General features: G+C 37.3%; 2 protein-coding genes across 2 annotated transcripts; both read left to right on the top strand.

Annotated features, from left to right (window-relative positions):
• The first annotated feature begins 215 nt into the window (after window positions 1-215).
• LOC149943453 (protein GPR107) lies at window positions 216-3,963 on the top strand. The gene is made up of 14 exons (XM_090175505.1): window positions 216-511; window positions 640-750; window positions 820-968; window positions 1,036-1,204; window positions 1,289-1,522; window positions 1,593-1,703; window positions 1,765-1,898; window positions 1,955-2,030; window positions 2,852-2,925; window positions 2,984-3,101; window positions 3,173-3,397; window positions 3,459-3,506; window positions 3,573-3,733; window positions 3,814-3,963. The coding sequence occupies exons 1-14, from the start codon at window positions 410-412 to the stop codon at window positions 3,926-3,928; spliced, it is 1,827 nt and encodes a 608-aa protein (XP_090031631.1). The 5' UTR covers window positions 216-409; the 3' UTR covers window positions 3,929-3,963.
• A 2,051-nt stretch (window positions 3,964-6,014) lies between these two features.
• LOC149943454 (putative palmitoyltransferase ZDHHC24) lies at window positions 6,015-10,972 on the top strand. Its single transcript, XM_090175569.1, has 2 exons — window positions 6,015-6,041; window positions 9,789-10,972. The coding sequence occupies exon 2, from the start codon at window positions 9,793-9,795 to the stop codon at window positions 10,654-10,656; it is 864 nt and encodes a 287-aa protein (XP_090031695.1). The 5' UTR covers window positions 6,015-6,041; window positions 9,789-9,792; the 3' UTR covers window positions 10,657-10,972.
• Window positions 10,973-11,510: the final 538 nt, after the last annotated feature.

Here is an 11,510-nt window from a genome sequence, read left to right on the forward strand (position 1 = left end):
GTGTTTGTTGCTCCTAGCTGCCGTTAAGGTGAAAATTTTCTATTAATTTAAACAGTGACTTGCAGTTCCTGGCTCTTGGAAATATTACTTCTTGGCGATTTCCGGGGAGGGTGATTATTTTATTGAAGCGTCTATATTGGTAATTTAATCTGAAGAGTATGGCAACGCTGCTGTGAATCATTTGGTCCTCCCTCTATAGATTACACCATATATTACACATCTATTTTGTCTCCGCCTTTATTTCTCCAAGGTGGCAACACTTCAGAAAAAATGGCGAATGGAAAAGAGCCTAATAAATGAAAAGCCTAGTCTAAGTCTTTCTATTTGAAATAACTTAAAATTAGGTTCTTATTTTTTTTAAATAGCTGCTGTTTATAATTAAGGCTTTTCGTTATTCTTAGTATTAAAAATGTATAATATTAGACTTTTTAAATTGTGTTCTGCTTTTTTCTTCATATTGACTCTCATGGTTCCTACTCTCTACTGTAGAATTCACCACCTAACTCTAACGGTAAATATAGTTCACTGAATTTGTATAATTAGTCTGGACTAGTTATAACGAAGGACCATGCTGTTATCAAAGTATTTTCTACTAAACCCATATCGTGATAAATAAAAGTTTCTTCGTGCATTTTCTAGAATGATATGAGACGATACTTCAGTGTCAGTAGGTTTGGATTCTTTCAAGGTGGTACTATGCTAGTTACTGTTCAAAAAGTCTCATTTTACCCCGAACCAAGTGGCGATAAGGTGTTTTTCCTTTTTGAATTACTTCTAAGGAAGTTTTTGATTTTGTATTGACTAAAATTACTGTTACAGTTTGGCTTCAGTTTAACAAGAACAGTCAGTAATAGCGTCACTCCGTACTTGGAAAGCCATCAGGATGCATGTCTATTGGTTGATGATTCTCTCAAGAGTGAGGCTAATGTGGATATTGTGTCATTCATCGTAAATACAAAAAAACAAATGTATGTCAGTCATTGTTTTTTTTATTACATATTCAAAGCTATTAGCAAATAAATATTTCAATTCCAGTGTTGAAGCTAATTGCAGCAACTCTTTCAATGTTCGCATTACGAGTCCTCCCCCAAACGCCTCTCAAAAGAACTCAAACCAAAGAAATAGACGTAATATCGGAGTTTTTACTAGTGACACATTTCTTATGCACCGAAAAAAAAGAGAACAGCCTGATTCTCCTGCCCCAGTTAGTATCATTTCAAATGCGATGTACTTTAAATTATAAAATTTTTGCTTCGATCTATGTAAATAACTATTGGTTTTTTCAAAGAAAGCGCCACAAAAAATCTCTAAAACTGTTATGAATGAACCCATAACTAAGACACCACCCGAAACTAAAGATAAGCCTGAGACTGAAGAAAGTGCTGCTGCTGTTGTTCCCCTAGACCCAGAAGAAATGTATAAAATGAAAGAAATCAGTGATGGTGGAAGCTGCTCTTCTGTAGTAATTCCTTTAACAGCTACCACAGATCCCAGCACAGGAATTCAATCCTATAGTTTCAACGTAAGTTCTAAATGATTAATATTTCGTCAAAAAAAGGTACAAAATACTTAACTTTCATTTGGTAACGCAGTTTTCTGTAGAAGTTTTGAATGATAATCAAAGTGGGCTCTACAGTCTTTATTTTCATAATTGCGCAAACTATCTAGGAATTCGCACCGTGCCAACGGCTCTTAATCTTTCTGTAAGCAATTTTTGTTGTACCATATTCCAACAACTAAAAAATATTGTAATGTGGTTTTTAGGTGAGCATAAATGAACACAATTTGGAGTCGTACTTATCAGCGGGAGAAATTCCTTTGCCACAACTCTACTTCATTATGTCAGTAACATTCTTTTGCCTTGGATGTGGTTGGATTTACATTTTGCGTCGAAAAAGGTAATTCTCTGGACAGGCTTCTGATCTTAGGTTTATACTAATACATTTATTTTTAGCCAAGAAACTTTTAAGATTCACTATTTGATGGGTTTGCTGATATTTGTCAAGTCTCTCTCTTTGCTTTTTCATGGAGTATGAAATTTTGTAGGCATGTGCGAACCTTGATTTTTGGGTTTCGAGCCAAGCTTAGAGTACGAAAAATTTTACTTTTAGAGTATCGAGCCGACCTTTAAAATTTTAAACTTAGCTTAAATAGTGGTTTCGAGTAGTTGAATAATTAGGCTTAGCTTAAAAAGGGGATTTTCAGTACTGGAATAATTAGGCTTAGCTTAAAAAGGGGGTTTTGAGTACTCAAATAATTAGTCTTAGTTTAAAAATTGGGTTTAGAGTACTGGAATAATTAGCCATCAGAACTTGTACTTTGATTGGATGAGGAATCATTTAAACTAAAATCTTCACTTTCATCACTACGTTCTACTATTTCTTCATTAAAAGAATATTTACTGCCAGAGCTTTTACATTTATTTGAAGACATATTTGTGAAGTCTAAATTAATAACTGGCCATACAAGAGATTACAACCAGAAAATAGTCGACTGATGAACCGCCAAATAACTGACAATAAACAGCTAGGGCACACTACGTTATATAACTTATGGTTTTGGTTTCTTTTTCTACATTTAAAATCGGTGACCAATCAGAAACAACTAGGTCATGTACTTGACCCAATAGGAAATCTTAAGGGAATTTTTTTGTAGCTTTTCCCACAATTTTTAAAAATAGTGCCTTGGTAATAATAAGAGTACTCTAAATTTAAGCCTAGGCCTCGATTTGAGGCTCGAACCATTTTTGAGCTTTTCATCTAAGGAGTACTCGAACAAAATTGAGTACTCGCACATGCCTAAAATGTTTTTATTCTTTAAGAAGAAAATTCTAAAAGCTTTTAAATTACAGATCAACTACTACTTCATTGCTCGTGATGGTTTCCATATTGAAGCCTGGGCAGTTATGTACTATATTACCCACCTGTAAGTGTTGACGAGTCGTTGAGGTTATTATAACTTTGACTAAAGAATCGAGTTTTAGCTTGAAAGGAGCGTTGCTTTTTATCACGATTGTATTAATTGGAACTGGCTGGGCCTTCATCAAGCACATCTTGAGTGATAAGGACAAGAAGATTTTCATGATAGTTATTCCGTTGCAGGTATGAATCAACATTATAATTGGGAGAATTAACATAAATTTTCCTACGACAGTACATATTATTTATTTTAGGTGTTGGCAAACGTGGCTGAGATTATTATGGAAGAAAGTGAAGAAGGTGAAACACAACATAACACTTGGAGAGAAGTGTTTGTTTTAGTTGATCTCCTCTGTTGTGGAGCCATATTGTTCCCAGTCGTATGGTCAATACGCCATCTTCAAGATGCTTCTCACACTGATGGGAAAGCTGCCATTAATTTGGAAAAACTTAAGCTATTTAGACATTTCTACGTCATGGTGTGTGACTGAGTGTACTTTTTAAAAAATACAAAAAATTAACGTATAATTTTCTCCTTAGATTGTATGTTACATATATTTCACAAGAATCATTATTATTCTTCTCAAAGTAAAGTGTTACTCGAGATACTGTTTTTACTTTATAAATTGTTGTTCTTAATATTTTTTTTTGTAGATAACTGTGCCATTTCAATACGAGTGGTTGGATGAGTTTTTCCGGGAAGTGGCCACATTGGTGTTTTTCCTGGTCACTGGATATAAGTTTAGACCAACTGCGAGTAATCCCTACTTTAGGCTCAATCAACTAGAAGATGATGCATTAGACATGGAGGAAGTGTACGTATTATTTTTAAGTTTTATTTTGCAAACCATATCTTACCAAATATCTTGTTTAATTTGATGTTAAATTTTTTTAGGATGACTCATTCGGGTCTAACAGAGCAAGTGTATAAGACTCGACGCTCTACAGTTAAAGAAGGTGCTTCACCAAACTCCACCAGTAAGCGGGAAAGTAGTCACGAATATGATTAACTATTGTAAAATATAATATATGAATCTAAAAACCTTTTACTGACTACTTTATTAACATTTTCCACCCATTTTACTTTTGATTTACTAATAGTAGTCTTAAATAATTTTCTGTAAATACTGTTCTAAACTTAAAAAAAATCAAGAATTGTTTTCAGATTTAAATAACACTTGCATCGTAAATAAAAAAAGTTCAGATAACTATCCTTTATCATGAACATTAAAAATCAACCATTAGTGTGGGTATGATTAGTATTAAGTGTGAATTTAGCCTTTTTTTAAAATTTGCTTTTGAATTTTTATCTAAAGCCATCCATTTATGTATTTGGCACATTCCTTTAATTTATACTTTATGATGATATCAAAAGTCAATTGTATTTATTTTTAAGGGGTATAATAAATTTAACCCAAATAGTGAATATGTTTCAATCTAAATGTTTTATGTTACAAAATATCTTCAATAGTGTGAAACAGATCAATTAGCTTTTTCAGCCACATATTGGCTAAAAGGAGAAGCTTAAACCTTGGAAGAATAAAGTGGGAGAGTAGCCACGATCAGGTATTGGTTTTGGGTTCACCTGTGAGTTAAGAGCCGCCGAAGCCAGCCCTCGTAATCAGGGTAATTTACATCTGGCACCATTTGTCCATTTCCAACACAGATGGCGAGAGGCGTAAATAATCCCGATTCCGAGGGCGGGGCTTATCATATTGTTACAACGATATTATACACTTATAGGCCGCGTTCAGTAACAGTATCCTTGGTAAATATCCCCCCGTTGGCGTGGCCGTAACACATATCTCGCACCTGATTAATCAAATGGACGAGCGGACTGAATTGTCCCACCCGTTACAATCGCTCATAACGAGCTTCTAAAAAAAAAAAGCGTTCAACAGACGTGGCGTCACGATTGCAAACGGAGATCAACGGTTAATTAGCAATTTCCCCTCCGTTGAGCGTCACTGAACGCGGCCACAGTCTAACCAAAATCACCACTGGATTACTACTCCCCAACTTTATTCTTCCATGGGCCAAATAATGATAAATCATTATTTGGCCCATGATTCTTCCAAGCTCAAGCTGCTGGGTTTTCATCTGTTATGGAGCCAGGGCCGTTTTAACCTTTCCGTAGGCCTTAGGCAAAAATCTCTCATTTACCGACTTTTCAGACCTTCGTAGGCCCTATTATATGGAATCGTAGGCCCTAATGTCTCCTAAAAGTTTCGTAGGCCATAGGCACTTTGCCTAGTCTGCCATATGGATAAGGCGGCCCTGTATGGAGCCTATTTGTTCTTTGATATGTGCCGTAAAATCGTCTGCAATTTTTGACGCTACCTGAGAGAAAAAGTCATGCTAGTCAAGATATAACTTTTGAAAGAAATTCCAAATAAGAATTATCTAGTACTTTTATATTAGACTTGTCTCACTACTTAATTTTGAAATTATTATAAAATTAAAAACTGGTTTTTCTCAAGAGGGGTTTTTGAGTTGCTGGACTTCTGCGCTCAGGTAGCAATTAATGAGCTTGTCTCGTTGGCCGCTATGTAAGCTGAAAAGGCTAATTGTATCAGGTAAATGATCCATGGCTAGACCTTTAATTATCGTTTAAAGGAAGTATGAAGTTCCAATGCTATATTTATGGATCAACGAATTCAACATTTTTGCCAACAGTAGCTACGGGTGATTGTTGAAATAGTTACATTATTTTTCGATTTAGTTTTATTCCCTTTTGTAGATCTTTGTCACAACAAAGGAGCAGGGGCCTTATTATGTAAACTCTCGAACGATTTTGGTTGTTTAGGAAATAAACTGCTCCGTATGGTTGTTTTTAAGACTTGGGAATTTCATTTGGTAATTCTGGCAACGATGATTTAAATTTTACAGAGCGTCGGCTGCTCGTGAAGCGGAGGACTCTGTAGTCGGTAGTTTTGTTTAGTAAGAGATTATCCAAATTTCTGATGAAACAACGTATTATTTCTATGTTTGTGTTTCCAATATAAGGTACGTCTTTATTTAATAAATTATTTGATTCAATAATATGTGGAGAAATCAATATACGAATTGTTCTTATTTGTCGTTATAACGCCACTACAAATACGCTAAGAAATCTATAAAAATGTATTTATATGTTATGGTGAGGATCACTTTCTTTTTAAGTATCCATGCAGTGTTCCATACTACTCTTTCATGTCCTCTTATAAAGGTGGCGCTAGCTACATAACAATAGGGAATTAAATGTTTGTATGCCACAGCAGACAGCCCTCTAATCTCTTCGAAAGTTTAAATTTCTTATCGAAGTGGGTTTATTAACTACATAAGTTACACAGCTAGCTAGTATGAATTTCTAAGCTTGGTAAAACGCAAATTTAAAATGTCACACAACATGATGAGTTGGTGACATCAAAAGTGGATATAAAACAGAAAGTCTGGGAGGAAAAGGGTTCGTTAGCTTTCTCAGTGGTTTCCTTCAAAAATGAGGAGCTATTTCCCCTATACAATGAATGAGCCAATCAGGAACGACTCTGTTACGTTTGACCTCTGTCTCATGACGTCATGGTCAGAGGAAATAGTTCAGATGGGCGATGCTAGCTAACCTAGCGGTAAAACCAAGAAGCATATCCTCCTTGGTAAAACTTCCGAAGACGTTGTCACGTTGGTTAATTTATTCCTTTTTCAAAAATTTTGCCTCTGTTAAGTTCAAGCGTGGCTCAAGCCCGTAAGAAATATACACCGGAAAGTAAATTTAGTCAGTGTAATTTAAAAGATTTGTATTCAATTGGTACTATACAAACCAGTGAAGATTTAAACCAAGGCTTAGCTAAAATTCCAGTAGATAGGGATGTACAGACAAATTTTAGTATAGTAACATGGATTAAATAACCTTATAAGGTTATTTAATCAATGATAGTAATAACCAAGGTAATAATGCAGAATCGCAAACTGAGATTTTGGGTTCAATTGTATCTCAAAAAAAGGGGGATGAAATTAATTGTTTCTTCAGAGTAATGCGAATGTAACAACTCGTGTTGAGAGCACATATATTCTAGTAGTTCTTTTAAAGTTCCATTGTTTTTAAATTCGTTAAACACTTAAAACCGCACACCCCATTCATTCAAAACCAAAACGTTTTTATCAATTATCTACCTAAGCCTTACCAAACATGTCGCACCAAATCCAGCCCAAAGACTATATAATCAGGTGGATAAGAAACTGAAGAAGAACTATAATATATCAGCTGATTTACGCAGGTACATGCGAGTAAAGCGCCATTTGTAATGCTCCGCCAAAGGGGGTAGGCACAAACTAGGGGCATGCTTGGGGGATCCTCATTTTTGATGGAACAGGGCTACCGGGTCCTCCCAGACTTTCTGTTTTATATCCACTTTTGGTGACATGGGATTACTTTCCTATTGTTTTTAAATTAGTACATAGACTTAATTTCGGACCTTGACTAAAAAGCACAAAATACACGGTTCACAAACACACACCGTTTCCTTCTTCAAACTGCTTGGCTAAAGAGCACAAAAAACACAACTTTTTGTCTTTCTCTCTCTTTAGATTTCCTTCCCCCTTTCGACTAAATCGCACAACATTTCGACAGCATCTCCACTATTAAAGGCTCTCGAGACACAGCTTCCGTCGAAGCTCAATCGATCGTTTCGACGACGATTCGGAAAAAGTTGTGCCCCGCAAAACTAGCCGTGTGTTACGGCTATGATTTCGAAATCGGTTGAAGAAAGTTGAAAAGACGGTAACTTAATAATCTCCTAAGACATAAAGTTTCGCAAATGATAAGCAAATACTTTTGTCTAGGTCTTTAATGTCTGAGGAGATTATTAAGTTACTGTCTTTTCAACTTTCTTCAACCGATTTGAAATCATAGCCGTTACACACGGCTAGTTTTGCGGGGCACAACTTTTTCCGAATCGTCGTCGAAACGATGGATTGAGCTTCAACGGAACTCACGGAAGCTGTGTGTCGAGAGCCTTTAATAGCGGAGATGCTGTCGAAATGTTGTGTGATTTAGACGAAAGGGGGAAGGAAATCGAAAGAGAGAGAAAGACAAAAAGTTGTGAACGGTGTGTATGGTGTGTTTTTTGTGCTCTTTAGCCAGGGAACACTTAAGTGTTCCCTGCTTTAGCCAAGCAGTTTGAAGAAGGAAACGGTATGTGTTTGTGAACCGTGTGTATTTTGTGCTCTTTAGTCAAGGCTTTAGTTTCGCGCCAAAATGTGGGCGGATCCGTATTGAACAAACTACGACTGACAACACTGTTATCATATTCTAGAAGGTCATTTTTTGTTTAAAATTTTAAATGGAATATTAACACAATCAATGATGTATTATGTTATGTATACATTCGGAGAGCCTGGTTAGACTTACGTTCTAAAAAGCCTCACTCAGTGGCGCTGGAGTGGAGAAAATTTCAAATTTTGATGACGTAGCTCGTACGTCACTCTTACCCTCTGATCCCAGTTCATTCCCCTCAGTGCAACAAGCTCCCACTGAACGATTTACCTTTCTGACACACTTTTGGCTCTTATATTGTCGCTTTTGTTTTAAAATATTGACACTACTAGTTTTGTTGAATTCGGTAACATTATCAGGTGCGTACTGAATCGTAGTAGTGTCAATATTTTAAAATAAATGTTTTATTCACTATGCCAAAGTGGTTTTTAGAAAATTATGTATAGTACTTAAATGCATAGGGTTGGTTCAACCATATCAACAAGAGGAATTTTATTGAAAATGAATTTTTCGAGTTACCTGGTTTTGGAAATAAGGTAGTAAAAAGCAAACAACACGATAATCATTCTCAAATTTTTTTAATTGTCTTTTTGGGCTCAAACTGAGCCACCTAGTGACTAACGTGAGAAGCTTTCCAAACTGCTGAATTTTCGTCTGCTACCTTACCTTTAACAAAGTTTGCCATTTCAGTTAGGAAAAAATACCATTTTCATTTTGGAAATTACTCTAAAAAGGCCACACCGGCGTTTGAATTTGACCTGTTCCACGCGCTAGTTTCCAGAATAGGATTGGTCGTATCCAAATTTGTACCGAATTTTTAAAACGCCGGTGTGGCACTTTAACTACATTAAAAAGACAAATCAGCCCGATGGCAAGTGACAATCCACCGATCTAGTTCTAAAACATTAAGCAATTTAAGCCTCTGTTTTATTCGTAGCTTGCTCGTGGTTGTAGCTTGTATTCGTTGCCATGGTAACGCGTATAGGTCGGCCATGACATTAAGACGCCCATGGTGGTCAAATGATTATTTCGCAGAATCGTGTGTCGTTTTGCCTAGTGATCTGTGACGTGAAATTAATGCATGGCGGTCGTTTCAAGGCGGGGCTTAGTTATGACGTATGCTTACGAGTAAGCACACAATAGAAAGAAGACGAGCGTGTAGCAGACTAAAATCCATCAGTTTTGAGAGCTTCTCACGTTAGTCACTAGGTGGCTATATTTAAGCCGAAAAGGACAACTTTGATATCAAGAATTCATTCGGGTACCTAAGAATAGCGTTTGGTGCTACTCTCGCTTATTTAGTGACAGCTTGTCACAACAAACATAAATGAGCGTCACGCTGCAAAATACGCGAGGCAGTACCGGATTTACTGAGGCAGATTTTGGTGGGGGCCTATGTAAAGAAAGCATAAAAACTCAAAACTCACGTGTCTCGAAGAAAAATCCATTGATTTCATCAGTGGTAAGGGCCTTCTGTTAGCGGGGGCCCATAGGACAGTGCCTAGTAGGCCTATTCCTTAATCCGGTACTTACGCGAGGATGACCCGCGAAGTCCCAAATTCACAGGTACCCGAATACATTCTTCCTAATATTGTTTCTTGTTGCTTTACTTTCCATAGATTAATGAACAAAAAAAATATGCCCTTGGTACGTCTGTTTCCAAAAACTTTGCAAGATCGGAGCGCGTTTTTCTTTCTGGTAACTTGCGTGATATGTGTCTACTTCTTCGAACTTTTTATCGTGCTGCCGAAACTTGGGTGTTATATGTCCAACTTTTGGTTCCTTCAGTCAGCGTGCGGACTCTACATTCTGTGTAACATTTTGGGCAATTTATTCTTGATGATGCGCCACGATTCTTCGACGACCAAACTAATATTGCCGGCCAAGCTGCAACCGGGCTGGAAATTTTGCAGCGCTTGCGAGTCCAACGCCCCGCCTCGCTCGTTCCATTGCACCGTGTGCGACGTTTGCGTTCTTAAAAGGGACCACCATTGCACCTTCGCCGGGTGTTGCGTTGGACATAATAATACCAGATACTTTCTGGCGTTGCTGCTGCATTTGTTCGTCGGTTGCCTGTACGCCGCCGTGTTGAACACCGTCTGCATCTGGAGCACGGTCGAAAATTTCCAGCTTAAGACCGCCGTCATGTATATATTCCCGTTAATTTTCTGGTTTTTGGGGTACGTCGACACCAAAACGACCGTTTGGTCTTTTCTCTCTGTCGTCAGCATTCTCGGGGGACTATTTGCCGGTGTCCTCCTCTACGTGCACACCGTGCAAACGCTTAAAAACCAAACGTCCTACGAGAAGAACACCAGCAAAGTGAGCAAATACGATCTGGGATGGAAGAGGAATCTCGTCGAAACCGTGGGTGCTAAGTGGACTCTGGTTTGGCTATGGCCGGGTATCGCTTCGGAGCTACCGTCCGACGGAATCCACTTCATGTCGCAGTCCGAGTATCTACTACGGGCAAATAAACACAAATGATGTCATTAAGTAACAGATGTTGTAGGTGCGACTCCTATATGCGAAAGATTGAATTGAAAAGCAAGCCTTCCCGATGTATCCCTTTGAGAATACCATATCTCCATATCGATTTTTTTTAAAGTTGAGGTGCGTTTCTTGTACTGGAAATGATGAACTTACAAAAATCGTGTTTCGCTGTTGTCAGAAGTAAATTAACATTTTATTTATGTAATTCTAGTCAGTTCCTCGGCTAGAGGATAATATAAATAAGCACAAATTCCATTGAGCCGCAGCCATGTGATGCTTCTACATGCATATTGCAAATAAAGTATTAAGTTAATTTACCAAAGTTTGCAATTAATTATATTGTACAATAAATTGGTATAATTTTAAAATCTTTTTATCATGTTATTGTTTTCAATGATAATCTGCACCGTACAGAGCAGAAAGCTTGTCATCTTGAAAAACAATCACCTTATTACATGATATTACCGATCAGTGGCGTAGACAAGGGGGGTTTCCGGGCCTACCTTCAACTGTACTAAATTTCCACCCACTTATCAACCCCCCTCTTAACATTCACATAGTTCCCCCCCCCCCTTGGCGAATTTCTGGCTACGCCACTGTTACCGATACAAATTTGGGAGAGTAACAAGATCCTTTCACCGGATAACGTCATTTAAAGGGAATATAACCTCAGGTATTTGGTGTGGAAAACCACCGTTTGCCGCTCTGGTCGCTCTTGCCTTTGGCTTTAATCAGGTTTGAAAAAAAAAGTCTTTTTTATAACAAGCCAAAAAATCGGTTATTTGGTTTAAACTAGGTTTTTGTGGTTTAAATTAGGTTTTTTTAAACATTGCTTTATTTTACTTTTA

The sequence above is a fragment of the Leiobunum rupestre genome, chromosome 5 (genome assembly GCF_980474605.1).
Source record: "Leiobunum rupestre chromosome 5, qqLeiRupe1.1.hap1, whole genome shotgun sequence".
Lineage (NCBI taxonomy): Eukaryota > Metazoa > Arthropoda > Arachnida > Opiliones > Sclerosomatidae > Leiobunum > Leiobunum rupestre.